The sequence below is a fragment of the Eumetopias jubatus genome, unplaced genomic scaffold (assembly GCF_037043125.1).
Source record: "Eumetopias jubatus isolate StellerSeaLion01/CBP00866 unplaced genomic scaffold, mEumJub1_p1.0 scaffold_12, whole genome shotgun sequence".
NCBI lineage: Eukaryota > Metazoa > Chordata > Mammalia > Carnivora > Otariidae > Eumetopias > Eumetopias jubatus.
Window position 1 is genome coordinate 71,698,200 of NW_028274818.1, and position 19,688 is coordinate 71,717,887.

Genomic DNA, 19,688 nt, shown 5'->3' on the forward strand with positions numbered 1-19,688 from the left:
GAAATGAAGACTACCCAGTCATATTTTCCTCCTTCCTTTGTTATGTATCTCTCTATTGTTGCCAGCTAGCTTTCTTCTTTTCTTTGCCTTTGTCCCTCTGTTTTACATACACATAGGATATGTAGTTATTGGTTAGCTTTCAAGTTTGATTTAGAAGTAATAGAATGTCATGATGGGAACATGATTGGAGTAGCCAAGATCCTGATTATAGACCTGGATGCAGTAACTGATGGGCTTTAGTTGTTCCCATATTGTGAGAAATATAGTTGTGTTATGTTAGGCCAGATAATGTCTCTCCTACTGAAGCATAAATTGGTAAGAGGGATATGTGTTAATGTGTGCAACCAGAGGGGTGGATTCTGGTGGGCATTTATCATGCTTTTCTGGCTTCCCAACTTCTGTAACCCTTCTAAAGCTTGGGTAATTTCCTACCTCATAATTTTGGTTGAGAAAAAAAGTCAACTTCTTCCTCCATAACAGGAAACCCTGAATAGTTATCTCCCAAGTTCTGACCCAGGGGTTAGATCCTTATACTTTGTCATCATTGTTGGGTCCACAGGGACCAGGAAATAGATGGGACAATTATTTTCTGCTTGTCTCGGATGAGGCTTTCAGGGGATCTGGTCCCAGTGGCCATGGAAGCCACTGTAAATACCTGTTTCTAATTCCCCCAAACATCCTTCTCTGTGCAGAGGGCTTAGACAATGAATTCTGCTTTTCACTCACTCAGGATCTACCAATATTTCCAATACTTTCCAAACCTTATAATAAAGAAGAACATTGGTTGGTTCCTCAGAGGTGAAGAAACCTTGCTATCCACAGTACCAACTTCTTCTAGGTAAGATTATAACAGGATATATATATATATATAGATACACACATACATATATATATTTTTTACTAATGAGTGAAGTTATTTATATGTATAGTTACTAATGAGGGAAATTCTTTGAAGAACCTCCTTTGTTAAATCTTCCAGATCCAGGGAATGATAGAGTCCTGAATCCATCACCTGGAGCTTGAGATACACTGATAATAATCAACTGTTTTACTTGTCTCTGTAAGCTACTAAGAAGTGGGAGAAAGCCTGGGAATGTTAAAAGAGACATACATACATAGAGACATACATGGCAGAGAAGGGCTTTGTTTGTGTCTGTCTGGTTTTTTTTTTTAAAGATTTTATTTATTTATTTGACAGAGAGAGAGCACAAGTAGGCAGAGTGGCAGGCAGAGGGAGAGGGAGAAGCAGGCTCCCCACCGAGCAGGGAGCCGGATGGGGGGCTCGATCCCAGGACCCTGGGATGATGACCTGAGCTGAAGGCAGTCGCCCAACCGACTGCGCCACCCAGGCGCCCCCTGTGTCTGTTTGTTTTTATATTTGACAAGATTTTAAAGATTAGTGCAGTGGGACCACCGTCATCTAGGACTGGGAGTTGGAAGTTTAGGATGTAGAGACTAGGGGTGGATCCTGACTGAGCAATTCTAATACAGGTTTCATTAACATGACCGTGTGGGTGGAGCTTGGATTGTTGTATCCAGAGCCATAGCTTCTAGATTTCTAAGCTCTGCTTCTGTTCGCTGCATCTGCATCCAGCCCATGAGAGGGACAAACCAGTCCCGTGTCTCTGAGTTCCTCCTCCTTGGGCTCTCCAGGCGGCCCCAGCAGCAGCAGCCCTTCTTTGTACTCTTCCTGAGCATGTACCTGACCACGGTCCTGGGAAACCTGCTCATCCTCCTGGCCATTGGCGTGGACTCCCGCCTGCACATCCCCATGTACTTCTTCCTCAGCAACCTGTCCTTTGTGGACATCTGCTTCTCCTCCACCACTGTCCCCAAGATGCTGGCCAACTATATACTCGGGACTCAGACCATCTCCTTTTCTGGGTGTCTCACACAGACGTATTTTCTCTTTGAGCTTGCCGACATGGACAATTTCCTCCTGGCTGTGATGGCCTATGACCGCTCTGTTGCCATATGCCACCCCTTACACTCCTCAACAAAGGTGACCCACCAGCTCTGTGCCCTGCTGGTTGCTGGGTCATGGGTCATTGCCAGCCTGAATGCTCTTTTGCATACCCTGCTGATGGCTCGACTCTCGTTCTGTGCAGACAATGCCATCCCCCACTTCTTCTGTGATGTGACGCCCCTCCTGAAACTCTCCTGCTCCAACATGCACCTCAATGAGGTGATGATTCTGAGGGTTCTCTGATCATGATCACTCCATTTATTTGCATCCTGGCTTCATATGTCCGTATTACCTGTGCCGTCCCGAGAGTCCCATCCACAAAGGGAAAATGGAAAGCCGCCTCCACCTGTGGCTCCCACCTGGCCGTGGTTTCTCTCTTCTGTGGCACCATCGTTGCTGTGCATTTCAACCCTTTATCCTCGCACTTGGCTGAGACAGATAGCAGCTGCTGTGATGTTCACAGTGGTGACCCCCATGCTGAACCCCTTCATCTACAGCCTGAGAAACAAAGACATAAAAGGGCTCTTGGAAAAGTGGTTGCTATGAAATTCTTTCTACTTTGTAATGAAATGGGCTAAGAAAATCTTGGAAGGAACTAATTTCTAAGAAGATCATATTTGTTTTTTCTATTGTGCAAAACTTAGCCATTTGTCATTTGAAAATCATTCTAGTTTCTGTCTTGGGAGATCAAACTTGATATAGCCGCTTCAGGTTAAAGGTGGAGAGATCCTTTTACCAAATCACCTGTTAGAACTGTCAGTGCCCTCCTGCCAAAACCCACTAGGAATATATATGTCTTGTTGAATGATTCTGGTTTATTAGGCTCAAAAGGGAGAATACATACCATGGAGAGTAGTGAGCATCTTAGTAAGAAGGTGCTACACAGGACATACTAAAAGACTTGAGTTTGTGTGAGGTGAATTTAGTGAAGACTTAAAGAATTGGGTCTGTGCTCTGGATTACATGTGTCACATAGTGGGGATGATTCTGATTGAGTATCTGAAAATATTTTATCTAGGAGGGGCACCTGGGTAGCTCAGTTGGTTAAGCATCCGACTTGATTTCCACTCAGGTCATGATCTCAAGGTTGTGAGATTGAACCCTGCATTGGCCTCTGCGCTCCATAGAGAGTCTGCTTGAGATTCTCTCTCCCTTTGCAACCCCCCCCCACCCTGCCACACACTCTCTCGCTCTCAAAAAAAAAAAAAAATTAGGAGGAGGGAAGACTAGACTAAGGCCAAAGCTATGATTGGCAAAGAATTAGCGGTGACTCATATCAGCCAGCATAGGGGGGAGGAGTTTGGTCATTTTTGTGGGTTGGACAGTGTTCACGTTTTTGTGTTCAGACATGATTACAGAGTAGTCTCTTTTTGTTTTGCGCCATAACAGTCACAGAATGACCTTGTGTGGTACTGATAGTGTCTGTGTCCATCGGGAGAGCACCAACACTAGCTGTGAATGCCAGGAAATCTCCTGTATGTCAGCGCTGATTTCTTTTTCTCACAACAGAGACGTAGAGATAGGAAGACATCTTACTGGAGAGCCAGACTGGCAGGAAAGGGAAGGGTTCATTTAGGGCTCCAAGAAGCCCTAATTTTGCCGTGCATTCAAGCTAATTATTTTTTATCTTCTTACCTGAGCCTTCTGTGTCACACAGCATTACAGCAGGAATATGGGTAAGTTAAACAAGAAATATCTTCCAGAATCTCAGCCATGTCAATCAACTGCATCTTTTTTTCCACCCTGCCTTCAATTTATGTCAGTGCAGAGATATTTTATGTAGTTACTAATTTATATCCTGATTTTCTGCTATAATTTTGTAATAAAGCTTTTCTAAATTACTATATTGTCTCCACAATTTTATTTTACTGTACTTATATATTTCTATCAAGTTGCTCCAGGAAAATATGCTGCCTAGTAATTGTTTCTAAAATAAAACATAAGGGAGGGGTGCCTGAGTGGCTCAGTCGGTTAAGCAGCTTCCTTCGCCGAGTGTCCTGGGATCGAGTCCCGCACTGGGCTCCTTGCTCAGTGGGGGAGCCTGCTTCTCCCTCTGCCTTCTGCCCCCCCCGCTTGTGCTCTCTCTGTCTCTCTCTCCCTCTCTCTCTGACAAATAAATAAAATCTTAAAAAAAAATGAGGGAAATATACTATTTAAAAGTATAACTAGGGACGCCTGGGTGGCTCAGTTGGTTAAGTGACTGCCTTCGGCTCAGGTCATGACCCTGGAGTCCCGGGATCAAGCCCTGTATCAGGCTCCCTGCTCAGCGGGGAATCTGCTTCTGCCTCTGACCCTCCCCCCTCTCATGTTCTCTCTCTCATTCTCTCTCAGATAAATAAATAACATCTTAAAAAAATAAAAGTATAACTAAATTTATTTTGAAAATGATTGCAGAACATAAAAATCTGACCAACATACGAAACTGGTTAAAACATCACTGAACAGGATGCTCTGGATTTTGAGGAACAAAGAGGAGATAGTGTAGTTTCCCTTGATTTCAGAGAGAGAGGTAAAAGGACATCTTGTATAAAACTGAGAGAATTCAGAATCAGAGGATGTTTCTGAGTTTAACATGTGATTTTTATATTTGTCATATTTGTGTATTGATATGCTTGCCTAATGGAATAAATAGTAACATTTCAATTTTGTCTATATATCCAAGAATTCTTAGTAAGATAAAAAGTACCTGTTCCTTGAAATTTTGAAAGAAAGCACCAGCTTTTGTTTCTTGTATTTTGGTGCTCTCTTGTTAGATGCATATATGTTTATAATTGTTATCTATTTCTGTTTTATCCTTTTATTAATATAAAATTTATGGGCATAGAGATATTCATAATGTTAACCTTAAAAGTAAAACTCAGTTATTTTACTAGCAAAAATGGGTTTATTTGGGAATAGGAGAGAATTGTAATTTGGGACATGCTAGCAGTGGCAAAACCATAGGCAATCCCTGAAAACGAAGTAGAGGACTGCTCTTTTACAGAGAAAGGCAGGGAGTTGGGAGGGGCTGTTCTAAGGAAAAAGTCCACTGGAGTTAACTGGGAGTTCCAAAGTGTAGTGCCTCCTCATTGACTGAGTTGTGACTGTCATTGTCTGGGTTCTTGCTGGGCAAGGAGAAAACTTTTCTTTCTCCTGCTGAGGTAGTCAAGTAGTATCTACTCAAAAAGCTTCTCTTCCTGTTGGGTCTGTAATTGATGAGGAGTGGTAGGGTGTGAGGGCTCCTTCTTCTGGCCTCCCTACTCCATTTAAAGTGAAGTTTCCTGGGGTGCGTGGGTGGTGTAGTCATTTGAGTGTTAGACTCTTGATCTCAACTCAGGTCTTGATCTCAGGGTCCTGAGTTCAAGCCCTGTGTTGGGCTCCATGCTGGATGTGGAGCCTACTTAAGAAAAAAATAAAGTTTCCCTTATTTTCACAATAATATTCCTTTAGTGTCCTTTTCGTGTCCAAAGGATTCATACTGATGACCCCTTTTTCATTCCTGGCAGTAGTATTTGTGCCATTTCTCTGTTGTTAGCTTGGCTAAGGGTTTATCAATTGTATTGAACTTTTCAAAGAATCAGCTTTTGATTTTGTTGGTTTTCTCTGTTGACTTCCTGTTCTTAATTTCATCAATTTCTATTTTTTTATGGATTTTCTTCTGTTCACTTTGGATTTAATTTCCTGTTCTTTTGTAGATCTCAAGGTAGAAACTTAGATTATTGATTTTAGATCTTTCTTTTCTAATATATGCATCCAGTGCTAAAAATTTCCCTCCAAGCATTGCTTTCACTGCATCCTACAAGTTTTGGTAAGTTGTATTTCCATTTTCATTTAGGTCAAAATATTTTTTAATTTCTTTTTTTAGTGGTTTCTTTTTTTTTAAAGATTTTATTTATTTATTTGACAGAGACAGACACAGTGAGAGAGGGAACACAAGCAGGGAGGAGTGGGAGAGCCCTATTTTTTAATTTCTTGAGATTTATTCTTCGACCTGTTATTTAGAAGTGTGTTGTTAAATTTCCACAAATGTTTTGGTATTTTCCAGTTATCTGTATTTATTTCTAGTTTAGTTTCGCTGTGATCTAAGAGCATACTCTGTATGATTTCTATTTTTTAAAATTTGCTAAAGTGTGCTTCATGGCCCAGATGTGGTCCATTTTGGTGATGTTTCACATGCACTTGAGAAGAATGTGGGTTCTGCTGGTATTGGGTGAAATATTCTATAAATCTTCAGTGAAGTGTTGGAATTGAAGGTGAAACTGGAGTGGGCCCAAGTGAGAACGGAAAGAGGGGCGCCTGAGTGGTTCAGTTGCTTTGGCATCTGCCTTCGGCTCAGTTTGTGATCCCGGGGTCCTGGGATTGAGTCCCGCATCAGGCTCTCCGCTCAGTGGGGAGTCTGCCCCTCCTTCCCCCCCCATCTCTCTCAAATAAATAAAATCTTTTTAAAAGAGAATGGAGAGGATGAGACCCACCCAGCCAACTAAAAGCACTGTTTTTGATTAGCTATATAATATTATACATATTTATTCATTTAGGTTGTGTTTTAGTATTCTATTTTTCCTTGTATTGAGAAAAAAATTGATGGGACACGTAGTAATTTTTAACATTGTCACAATAGATGAATGCTAATATTCCCCTTTTGCCAAGCTGAACATATACACACACATGCTGCTTGTTTAATACACCTAAGATGACCTTTTGTTCTTCAAATTTATAATTCTTAGATTACTAGTAAGCCTGAAGATTCTTTCATACTTCTTGTAGCCATTGAAGGTTACCTAAAGATTGTCTGTTCATGTATTCTTATTGGAATATCCCCTTGCTGCCCCCTTCCTCTGCTATCTCATCCATCCCGTCTCAGTTTAAAGGCCACTGCCCCAGAGTCCTCTCGGGAAAATCCACCTGTAACACTCTTCTAGAATCCTTTGCTTCCTAGCACTTGTCAAGATGGAGCTGCATATGTATTTTTTAGTGAATTTCTATCTCCCCTCTCCCCCACCTCCCACCCTAAGAAATTCCATGGATACGTGGCTTCCTTTTACAGCCCAGGGCCTTGTGCTGCATCTTTAGGGGATGCATGCCTTCAATTTGTAGTTGCTACTGGAATCAGATATCTGGTCCGTCAGATGTTCTGACCCTTGCTGCTCTATTGGAAAACCATTCATTGTTGTGTGCTGTTTTTCATTAACTGGTTGTCAGCTCCTTATTGAGCACTTTCTCATCTAACACCTTCCCAGTGTACTCCTGTTTGGGGATGCTGACCCTGGGCATCCTGCTCTGAGCTCAAGGGCAGGAGTGAGGAACATTCTGTTCCAGACCCTCTGGGGTCCAGGGGGTAGGTGCAGGGAAGTCAGGCAGCCCAGGCCCCAGCCTCTGGGGACAGTAGTTACCAACGACTTTGCACAGGTCCTCATCTGCACCACAGCCCAGGGCACTGAGGGCCCCTCCTGGTGTGGGGAGGGGGTTTACGTCGTGGGAGTATCACACACCGAAAGGCCTTGAGGACTGTGTAGTCAGACCCTTTCATAGAAGACAGAACAGTCTTGCCCCATGGACCCCACCCTCCCCAGTCACTGCCTGGCAGCCAATTAGCCTTTGTTTTCTAGGTGTGATAACCAGGCAGACCCCAGCCAGTCTTCTCAAGAAATAAGAGAATTTAACATTGCTGGCAGCCAGTTTTGTCCCTGGTTTTTAAAGGGTACTGTAGGCTCAAAATACAAAGTTGATAAAGGACAGTTTTTATGTGTGGCCTTTAAGTGTTTGAATTAGGACTCAGGACTGAACTGTACCATCAAAGGTCCTTTTTTAGTATGCTTTGGACCAAAACAAAGCTTAGAACTACATGTTTAAAAAATGAAAAAGAACAAAACTATTATTTGTGGATGGTATAATTTTGAACCACAAACTGAGAAACTGAGAAATTACTGAAAATTAACAACATTCAGTGAGGTGGCTAGTTTCACAAATATATAATTAAAAATAACTCCTATGTAAGAACAATAATCAACTAGAAAAATACAATGAAAAAACTATTTACAATAACAAAATTGTATAGAATTTACATGAAGAAAATTAGAAAAATTTACTCAGGAATATAATACTTTAATAAATGGAAAGGCATGTTTCTGGATGGGAAACAAAATTTATAAAGCTAACATGTTTTCTCAAATAGTTTATAGGATTAACCTATTTCAATCAAAATACCAATGTAAAACCTTAGGAAACCTAAAAGAAAAGCAAAAACTGATCAGGAATCTTTAAAATAACACACCACAGGATCGGTCCCGTGAAGGCACCGCTGGCCTTGCCTCTGGGAAGACAAGTCAGGAAAAGTCTGGGTATCAGGCGAAAGAGAACAAATATCCACTACGATGAAGACTCTGGAATCTTGTCTCCATGAGGGGCAATGTGAGCTAGCCACTGGAGACAAATGCTAAAAATAAAACACTTTACTTGTGAGGTAGTGACCACCCATTGCCAAGGGTCTGATGACTGCTTGGAGGGGAATTAAGCACATGGTAAGGTTATTGACCAGTCATGGGTCTAAGGGAATATCTTCGTCTTCCTCTTCAGGCTCTTGGATTTCTTTTATGGGCAGGTTTTCTTCTTGGCTCATCAGAGGGACAACATTTCTGAAGAGCTTTTCCAGTAATGGGGCTGGGTGGCTGGGCCTGAGCGATCCAAACTTCTTTTGGCAATGGAAAGGCATGAGAATGCTGTCTAAGCAATAGCTGGACAAAATACAGTAAGAACAGTAGACACTTTAAAAGTATGTTGTGAAAAGTATTCCTGTAAAAGTCACTTTTCACTACAAAATGCAAATGTTACTGAGATCAATTGTTTAGATCACATAAAAATGACAGAGTAAGTCTTTGACATTCAATCGCTGTATTTTCCCATATTCCAGAGTAAACAATCCCTTTCAACACTCAGGCTTTAACAGGGTATTCTTAGAAGGTTATGTGAATTGCTAACAGAAGCTATTGGCTTAACAAATCAGTAGTTTGGTTCTTTCAGGGGAACACAGTTCCAGATAAGGACCTTCGCATTATTTTTTTGTCTCAAGTGTGATTTCCTATGTGGGGAAAAATGGATATGCTTTCCGTATACATTGAGTCACTCTGTTCACCTTGCAGGTAAGTGGCCTCTGACTCATATTCAGAGCCATTTTGGGAAAGGGATCTGCGGCCTCTACACTGTTGTATAAGTTCACAAAAGAAAGCTCCTTAACCCTGTATGCTAACTGAGGTATAGCCCTTGAGGATGTTTTCTTCCCTATGAATTTTCTAAAAATTTGAGGTTTTAGCCAAGATGGGTATTTATCCAATTTTGGCTATAATGAGGTTTTCACATATCTGTATATTTTCAAACAGCCTGGGAATTCAGAATTCCTTATGAAACATTTCAGGTTGAGGCAGGATCATCAGACCTTTCTTGATCCCATTTCTGCTTTCGGGTCTTACATGCTGAGTGGGTTTTTTCATGCCGGGTACAGTTGGACAGCCGACCAAATCTTCTCCCACATTTTTTGCAACTATATGGCCTTTCAGCCTCATGACTCTGCAGATGAAGCACAAATTCTTTGTTCTCTGGGAAGGTTTTCCCACATTCTGGACACTTAAATATCTTCTCCCTTATATGGATTCCTTCATGGCGACTCCGATGAGAGTTTTGACGAAAGTTTTTCCCACATTGAGAACATGAATAAGGTTTCTCTCCTGTATGGATTCGCTCATGTTTATTAAGGTTTGTTTTATGATTGAAGCTTTTCCCACAGTGACTACAGTCATAGGGTTTTTCTCCAGTGTGAGTCCTCTGGTGGGAAATAAGGTAAGAACTTTCATTAAACTGTTTCCCGCACAGAGGACAAGTATACCATCTTCTTGTTCTCCGATTTCGGCTAAGTGCAATCACATTGATATCCACATATTTTGAGAGTTCCTCTAGTGGAGTATCATTTTCAATGGTAACTAGAAGATTTCTCATTTTCCTTTGCTTGGGAATAGATGTATTTAGTCTTTCTTTATGGCAATCTGGTGATTCCTCAGAGACCACAGAAAAATCTGCTTCATCACAATCTGAAGTCCCTTCTCTATGATCTTCATTCTCTACAGTTTCCTTCTGAAGATCTTCACTCTCAGGATTAACGTCATTAACTATGGAAACAAAGAGAATTTAGCTACTTTTGAGGGATATGACACCAGGCAGGAAAGAACAAGTTAGATTTCTCATCAAACAATAATCTTGAGTGTCAGAAATCTGAGGACCAGCAGATAATCATTATCAACACTCCTTTTCCACTCTTACTGTGGGTGGAATATATGACTGATAAATCTTTCTATGCAGTGTGAGCACACAGTCTTTTTTTTTTTTAATGAAATGAGTGGGACTACAGATGTCCTATGTTTGCTTTCTGAATAGGCACTAATTACTCAAAAAGTGCATATTGATCTTATTATATTCTGTGTAGAGCAGTGAGCTAAGGATCAAGGGATGAAGGACATAAATACTAAAAAGGGTACCACTCATACTCTTTATAGGCGGCTAGTAAGTGAACAGTAAGATGAGTTATTTCTAGATTTTCACTACACTAAATATTACGGTATTATAGGATTAGATCATACCATATAGTGTCCTATACTGTATAGTCCTATATACTGAAAAACTGGCAACAATTTAAATGACCAAAAATAATGAAGGCATATCACATTCACTCAGTGGGTGATTATTTGGGCATTACAGTGATTACCACAAATAATAAAACTATAAATTATGGTAGAAAACAATGTGGTATTTTTAGGGGAGGAAGCTTCGGGAGTAGTAATTGGGCAGTGGGCACAAGATGGACTTCTGGGATGCAAGGAATAGTCAATTTGAGTGGTGGTTAGACAAATGTGTACATTTTGTGGAAATTGGAGGGGAACACTTATGATTTGTAGACTGTTCTGTATTTATACCTCCAAAAGAAGTCTGTGTAAAATAACATTATAAAGACTAGGTAACAAAGTAAAAAAGAAAAGCATGCCGTGAAAAGGTGGGTGACAAGGGACCCCCAAAACTCTGGGCAACTAGCTGAAAATAAAGGGTTAAATCGACCACTTCAGTATGTGGCTAATCACAGCTGGAATATGCATCTTTGCTGGACTTTGCAATTTCACACCAAAAGGTGTTTTCTTTTTCATTCACTCCCTTAGGTAATGAAATGCTGGGTCAAAGCAAACGGCAATAATTATCACAGCTCTTGACAGAGATTGCCACACTTCTTTCAAAAGAAGCTTACCAATTTTAATACAACCATCAACATGTGGGTATCAATTTTACCTAATCTTGCCAGCATTAGATTGAACTTAAAAACATTTAATGGGTATGAAATGTTTTCTCATTTTAGTTTTTTTTGTACTTTGTTATTACAAACTAGTAATTTATTGGGCTGAGATTTTTATAAATTTAAATAAATTTTACATATTGCAAATCAATCTGTGTCAATCACTACTGATGTAAATATTTAGCTGAAGTCTTTGTAACTCCACAAATTAACCATAAAAAAGTATCAAAATCTGACAAATTTTCTATTTTCTAGCCATTCCTTTATAACTTATATTTACACTTAACTTTTTTTTTTTAAGATTTTATACATTTATTTATTTGACAGAGAGAGACAGCGATAGAGGAAACACAAAGCAGGGGAATCAGGAGAGAAGAGAAGCAGGCTTCCTGCTGAGCAGGAAGCCCAACACAGGGCTGGATCCCAGGACCCTGAGATCATGACCTGAGCTGAAGGCAGACACCTAATGACTGAGCCACCCAGGAGCCCCTGTGGTTAACTATTTTATAGCCATTCTGAATGACAGCTTCCATCATTTTGTGTTACTTTAAGAATGCTATTGTTAAACATTCCCTATCTACCTACTTTAAAACTATTAAGGATGTTTTTGTTGATCCTTTTAGATTTTCTAAGTACAAACCATATTTTGGTTCCGTCCCTTCCCAGTATTTTTTCTTCTTTTTATTTATTTTTTTTAAAGATTTTATTTATTTATTTGAGAGAGAGAAAGAGAGAGTGAGCGAGAGAGCGAGCATGAGAGGGGGGAGGGTCAGAAGGAGAAGCAGACTCCCTGCTGAGCAGGGAGCCCGATGCGGGACTCGATCCCGGGACTCCAGGATGATGACCTGAGCCGAAGGCAGTCGCCCAACCAACTGAGCCACCCAGGCGCCCTTTTTTCTTCTTTTTAAAGATTTTATTTATTTGAGAAACAGAGATAACAAGAGAGAGCACAAGCGGGCATGACAGGGCAAAGTAGGCTCCCTGCCAGGGAGCCTAACGTGGGGCTCCATCCCTGGATGCTGGGACCATGACCTGAGCCGAGGGCAGATGCTTAACCCGAATGTGCCACTCAGGCACCCCAATATTTATTCTTATCTTTTTGCTTTATCCAGTTAATGATTTTAATAGTGATAGCAGGTTTCCCTATTTTGTTTTTCAAGATTTTATTCATTTATCTGAGAGAATGCACGTGTGTGAGAGAGCATGAGCAGGGTTGGGGGCGTTGGGAGGGGAAGGGACAGAGGGAGAGGGAGAATCCCAAGCAGGCTCCATGCCTAGTGCGGAGCCCAACGTGGGGCTTGATCTTACAACCCTGAGATCATGACCTGAGCTGAAATCAAGAATTGGATGCTCAACTGAATGAGCCACCCAGGTGCCCCAGTGTACTAATTTTTAAGATTAAAAAAATTTTAGTAGCTAATATATGGTTCATATGGTTCAAAAATCTAAATATGAAAAGGTATATGCTAAGAAGTCTTACTCCAGTCCCTGTCCCCATCCATTCTACTCATCGCCCAGATAGGTACCAGTTTTTATTAGTTTCTTTTTTTTCTTCCACTGTTTCTCTAGATGATAGATTTTCCTTTCTCCCTTCTTATATAACTTACTTTATTTTGATCATTATATTCTAGTGCATGGCGATTACCATGGTATGCTGTGTGGACACATCATATCCAACTAGTCCCCTGCAGAGACACTTGGATTGTCTTCAGCCTTGTGTTTTCACAAACAATACAACAATGAGTAACCTCATTTGCATATTATTTTGAATGTGTGCTGTTATCTGTAGGATAGATTCTCTGAAGTGGGACTGCTGGATCAAAGGTAAATTCATCTTTAATATTAGATTCCCATATATAGGGAGTGTATCAGTCTGCATGTCTACCAGTATTATACCTGTCTCCCAACAATTTCACTACCAATGTGTTAAGTTTCTGATTTCTAGAAATCTGATAGATGAAATAAGATGGTAACTTAGTATAAGTTTAATCTGCATTTCTAATTATGAGTAGGGCTGGACATTTTTTTTTTTTAAAGATGTTATTTTACTTGACAGAGAGACAGTGAGAGAGGGAACACAAGCAGGGGGAGTGGGAGAGGGAGAAGCAGGCTTCCCGCTGACGCGGGGCTTGATCTCAGGACCCCGGGATCGTGACCCGAGCCGAAGGCAGACGCTTAACGACTGAGCCACCCAGGCGCCCCTGGACATCTTTTCATGTAGTTTATTGGTCATTTGTATTCCTAAGTCAATCTGCTGGGGCTTTTTCTTGGTGTGCAAAGTAGGGTATGATTTGCCAAATGGCTGAGCTGTCCCGACACCTTTATGAGCCCCTTCCTCTCCACTGCTCTTCTTTCCAATTTTCCTGGTTACTCATATTTATTTTTCCAATTGAATTAGAGATCAGATTGTCTAGTTCCAGGGAGAAAAGTCCTACTGGTATTTTTAAAGGGATTACATTCACTTCATAAACTGACCTGGGGAGAACTGACGTTTTAATGTTAAATTTGACTAGTCAACACGGTATTTCTTCCCATTCATTCAAATCTACTTCTGTGTTATACTATAGATTCTGAAACAGGGTATATGCTAGGAAAATTATGTAATTTTTTAAAATTTATTTTTCTTTAAAGATTTTATTTATTTGACAGCGAGAGGGAAGGAGGGAGGGAGAGACAGCAAGCAAGCACAAGCAGGGGGAGAGGGAGAGGCAGGCTCCCTGCTGAGCAGGGAACCCAAGACGGGGCTCAATCCCAGGACCCTGGGATCATGACCTGAGCTGAAGGCAGACTTAATTGACTGAGCCACCCAAGTGCCCCTAGAAAAATTGTGTAATTTTAATTTGTATTTCCCCTGTGACCCAAGGTTAACTTAATAGTTTAAACATTTCTTGGTGAAGGGAACTTTTTTTTCCAATTTCATTATTACTTTCTAGTTGTACTGCACTGTGATAGATCCTATTGTGTTATTTCTACTTTTTGGAATCTATTGAGTCTGACTTTGTTGAATAGTAGGTAGTCAATCTGCATCAATCTTGAAAAGGCTCATATTCTCTTAGCACAGTAGAGGGCAGATATGACCACAGAAAACTATCTCTTTGAAAACTTAAGTATTCTTTCTGCATTTTCAGTTGTTTTATGTGATTCACTTGAACTGAGACACACAGTTTATCCTTCTCTGCCAAGGATTCTCCTGTGATTCCTGCCCCCACAAGGTTCATTCCCTTACACTTTTCCCTCTCCAAACTACTTAATGTTACTGTTTCAAATGTCAGCTATATACTGATGACTCCCAAATCTCTACATCTTTACATGTGACCTCCAATTCCTAATATTCAAGTGCCCAGAAAATCATCTCACTTTATTTCCTATCATGGATTCAATCTCATCTGAAATCAAATCTGTCTTCTTCCAAACTCTGCTCCTGGGTCCAGACCCTATCTTGATCTTATCATAACCCTTTATAGCTACAATGGTTTTGTAATGCTTATCTTTTTATGTGAACGACTTATCTTTTAAAAACAAATTGGAAGCTTTAGAGGGCAGGAATGGGGCACTATGTATCGTTTGAACCCACTGATAATCAACTCCAGAATCCAACTCTACTTAAGGACACAGCAAGTAGCATTTATTAAATGTTGGTTTAAATCATCAGCTTTTGTGTATGGGTGAGGATTGGGCCTGAGAGTTTCAAGGTCCATGACCAAAGTGTTCCTGGAATTGGCAACATACCCACCAACCAGTCACCTAAAATATATGCTAATTTTACCCAAGACTGAGAAAAACTCAGTGTAATAAATCTGTTTATGCTTATCTCTAAAATAAGAAAATATTAGGGTTGCCTGGCTAGCTCAGTTGGTAGAGCATGCTTGTTGTCAGGTCGTAAGCTGGAGCCCCATGTTGGGTGTAGAGTTTACAATAAATAAAATAATAAATAGGGGCGCCTGGGTGGCTCAGTTCATGATCCTGGAGTCCCAGGATCGAGTCCCGCATCGGGCTCCCTGCTCAGCGGGGAGTCTGCTTCTCCCTCTGACCTTCCCCCCTCTCATGTGCTCTCTTTTCTCTCTCTCAAATAAATAAAATCTTAAAAAAATAAAAAATAAAATAATAAATAAACGTGTGTATACACACATATATACATATATACAATACACAAAATCTTTTTTTTTAAGATTTTATTTATTTATTTGAGAGAGAGAGAGAATGAGAGAGAGAGCACGAGAGGGAAGAGGGTGAGAGGGAGAAGCAGACTCCTCACTGAGCAGGGAGCCCGATGTGGGACTCGATCCCAGGACTCCAGGATCATGACCTGAGCCAAAGGCAGTCGCTTAACCAACTGAGCCACCCAGGCACCCTATAATATACAAAATCTTAAACAAATATTACATAGAATAACTTGAGAAATTAAGCAGGCTATGTACCACACTACCCTGACCACACAATGTAAGACAACTACAGAGTTCGACAGTCATGGATTTGATTTTTGTTACCCCAGCAACTCACAAAACCCACTTTCTGTTCCACTTCAGCCTCAGAAGCAAACAGCCCTGAAGGCAAAGTAAAAAGTATTAAGCACTCAGCAAAATGATTTTTGAGGATTCCTGACTCTAGGTTAGCAGTGCATTTGTAGAAAAAGGCTGAATCATCTCTTAGCTTACAGAGAAGCTGCTGCCAGATGAGTTCATATGTAGTCTCACAAAAGAATACTTTTTAACCATTACTGGGAAATAAGCACAAATGAAGAAGGCCCCATTCACCAACCATATAGGCAATTCACCGAAAAAGTTATGAGAAATGCAGCAAGAAGGCAGTATAATTCTGGGCTAAGACTGCAAGCTCTGATGTTAGAATCTCTGAGTCCAAATCCCTGCTCTGCTACCTACTGCTGTGTAACATTTAGCAATTTCTTTTCTGTGTGTGTGTGTGTGTGTGTGTGTGTTTTGGTGGGAAGGAAAGCAAAGTTTATTGAGCAATAGTACGAGGCTCCTGAAGAGGAAGGGGACCTGAGAGGGTTGCCCGAACTTCAGCAATTTCTTAACATTTTTCTGCTTCAGTTCTGTCATCTGTAAAATAGTAATAATTCCTATATTCTACAGTACTTTTGTGAAAAATGTATGTGATAATAAATGCATGCAAAACAGACTAGTGCCTCGTACATAATGGCACATGGGTGCTTAATAAGTGCTAGATATTATTTCCATCAACATGGGATATATTTTCATTCACACTAGTAGACTTCACAGCTACTAGACATCAAGGGGAAAAAAAAGACTTAAAAGAGTCCTGGGTCCAATGAAAACACATTTAAAATACACCTCCTGGGGGACTAGCACTAAATCCAGAAAATGGACTCAGAAACAATCTGCCTGCATTTTCTATCTGTTTGAATATCTGACGTCAGTACATCAGCTGCAGGTCTCGCTTACCGAGACAAGTCTCCTCAGCCTCTGCTGCCCTAAAGATATAGGAAAAATGACTGCCACAGCTGGTGCAGGCTCTGCCACATGGGATAGAACAAAAATTAAATGTGTGTGACCATGTACTTAGCTAGTGTTAATCAGGTCTTTAAAAAGTCTGACAGAAGGGGCACCTGGGTGGCTCAGTTGGTTAGGCGACTGCCTTCGGCTCAGGTCATGATCCCGGAGTTCCGGGATCAAGTCCCACATCGGGCTCCCTGCTCAGTGGGGAGTCTGCTCCTCCCTCTCACCCTACCCTCTCCTGTGCTCTCTCTCTCTCTCTCTCTCAAATAAATAAAATCTTTAAAAAATAAAAAAAATAAAAAGTCTGACAGAACAATGTGCTTTTTCCACAGCATTCAATATGAACACACAAGATTTCTTACCCAGTAACATCATCTCCCCAACATTGTCTTCCTTCTCTGAGGTGGGCTGTTGAGTAGCATCCAGGCTCACACATTCTTCTTGGGAATGAAATATATTCAAATCCTCAAGGACCACCAGTTCCTGAAAGAGCAATTAGGCCCCCTTCCTCTTAATAACAGAGGTTCTTTGGTTCTTTGACAGCTCTGCTGGCAAAAAAGACTGAAACCCAATGATCAGGGAAGGGAAGGTGAAAGGGGACTATAAGCTCCACGCAGGTGCAGCACGGACCAGAGAGCCAGGCTCGGAGAGGAGCCAGAGGACAAGCAGAACAGAAATAGCCAAGGAGGCAGTGAAAAACAAGCCCACTCTCCTTACTGACTCCCAAGAGTGCGTTTTTATTTTATTTATTTTTTTATTCATGAGAGACAGAGAGAGAGAGAGAGAGGCAGAGGTAGAAGCAGACTCCCTGCTGAGCGGGGAGCCCGATGTGGGACTTGATCCCAGGACCCTGGGATCATGACCTAAGCCGAAGGCAGACGCTTAACCATCTGAGCCACCCAGGCGCCCCCCAAGAGTGTGTTTTTATACATGGGTTGGCTGAGCAGGGAGGGCTGAAAGAGCAGAGAAGGTGATGTACTCAAAACAGTGAATGGGAAAACCAAACCCACCTCAGGCTCAGTTTTCAAATACAGAGACACTGGGTCCTGTTTCTGCTGGATTCCTTCTCTGGGCAGAAGCTTCACCATGGGATGAGGTTGCACTGGGTAAAGAGGAAGCTGTGGTTAATGGAAAAATCAGTGACTCTAATATGGGAACCCTAACCAAACCTTAAGGCCACACTGTCCTCACTCCTTCCGAAGGCAACTTACGGCTTTTTCTGCTTCTGTGAGCCCAGGAAGAGTTCAAGCCATAAACCACAGGGTCTTGAACCTATATAGGGTCTCCTCATTATGAAAAGAATGATTCTCTTAAGAACTTTTAAAATTCCCATTACTACTCAAGGGAAGGCTGGAGGAGGATCATGTCTGAAGATGCCCACAACATGCACAAAATTTCCAAAATTCCACATAAACTGCAGTCAATTCAACAATTCATCCACGTTTCTTTATCCTAAAATGATATACACCCTCCCAACGTTTGGGTAAAACTGACACTGTTTATTTTATGGGTTTATACACACCCAGCAATCCACTCAAACTCCAGCTTGAGAAAAAATACTCCCTCTCCTCAACAGGTTGACATTAAAATCAACTTTTTTCAATACCCACTATCCTAACTTGAATTCGTTACTAACATAAAAACCTATTTCAGCCCCTAGTACCATTCCCTTCTCTTCTGGCGAAACAGCATGTGCTCCTTACGTCTGTTCTGAAAGTTTGAGCTCACATCCTTCATAATAACCAAGGTCTCCTTGACTTTCTGATTGGGCTGGACCAGGCTTGGCTTGGGCAAGAAGGTGAGGAAGTGCTCCAGAACCAGCTGGTGGATGGTCTTGGGCCCACTAGTAGCATCTCGAAGTAGGTCTTGGCCCAGCTTGGAGTCCGGAGGAACTCTCAGTATAAAGGACTGCTTTGGCTTTAGGGGCATTGGAACCACTTTTGCAGCCATCACGCCTTGCAATCACACACCACACTCGTTTTGCAGAGCTTCAGGAGTCACCTCTTACTGAAGGAAATCTGTCAGAGAGCCGAGCTGCAGATGAGAGAAACCATGGTTTACCCACAAAACCAGGTCCAATATACGGCCAGGATAGTGAGGCCACGTGAAATTTAAAGCAGAAGGAAAGACAAGTTGGTGTGAGGAACTCCTAACTGAAACGGAAGGTCGCTGAACTAGACACTCATAGCAAGGCCTGAGAGGAAGCTCTGAGAACGAAAGCCAGAGGATATCCAAACCCCAGGGATCATCCTCCTGAGAAATATGAAGTGCAAACTCCACTGGGAAGAGCAATGGGCCAGAAGATAAGAAACCTGCTGTCCAGTACCAAGGGCATCTGCTTAGAAGTTGGCCTAGCCATTAAATGAAGCCGTACTGCGCACCTTGGACCGCGGGTCCCTCGGATGCCCTTCGGGGGGGAGTTGATGGCTCAAGGAGCAAACGCAAGGCCGCACGATTAGTCCATACGCGACCTGCTGACTCCTTTCCGCCATGAAAGCCCTGTTGAGAGCGGCGAGGGACCAAACAGTGGGGCCCAGCTGAACAGGCCCACTCTGGAGCCTCTCCCACCGGCCAAGGGGTACCTTTAACACAAAGCCCAGGCGGCGGCATTGCCCGGGGTACGTTCCCAGCTCCCTAGCCGGCCAGGCTCCCCAGGCAACGGACCAAGCTCTGCTCCCCGCAGGCCACCTCAGCCTGGTTCCCGCCCTCGCGGAGCCCCTCACCTCTCAGGGGCTCTGCCGCCCCTGGGCGCTCGTAGGGGACGGCCCAGAGACCCTGGCGCAGAGAGACCGGGAAACTAGGCGCGAGAGGCCGAGCCCTCCCCTCGCCCTTCCGAGTGTCCTCACAGGCCGCCGGTGACTATTGGCGTGAGGAGCCGTCAGTTGGGGAGGACGGCCAGGACACGGTGCCTTCTGGGAAGCCGGGCGCCTCCGTAGCCGAT

General features: G+C 42.1%; 2 protein-coding genes across 2 annotated transcripts; one reads left to right on the plus strand and one right to left on the minus strand.

Moving 5' to 3' along the window:
* Positions 1-1,597: 1,597 nt before the first annotated feature.
* LOC114215498 (olfactory receptor 1F1) lies at positions 1,598-2,544 on the plus strand. Its single transcript, XM_028111491.2, is given in 4 exon segments — positions 1,598-2,192; positions 2,195-2,405; positions 2,407-2,486; positions 2,489-2,544. Coding segments are annotated over 4 exon segments (942 nt in total).
* Positions 2,545-8,816: 6,272 nt separating this feature from the next.
* ZNF200 (zinc finger protein 200) lies at positions 8,817-19,673 on the minus strand. Its single transcript, XM_028111762.2, has 5 exons — positions 19,471-19,673; positions 18,451-18,781; positions 17,758-17,849; positions 17,110-17,230; positions 8,817-10,101 (listed from the first exon to the last, which is right to left on the minus strand). Exons 2-5 carry the CDS (start codon positions 18,695-18,697, stop codon positions 9,350-9,352), a joined length of 1,212 nt encoding a protein of 403 aa, XP_027967563.1. The 5' UTR covers positions 18,698-18,781; positions 19,471-19,673; the 3' UTR covers positions 8,817-9,349.
* Between the last annotated feature and the right edge of the window lie 15 nt (positions 19,674-19,688).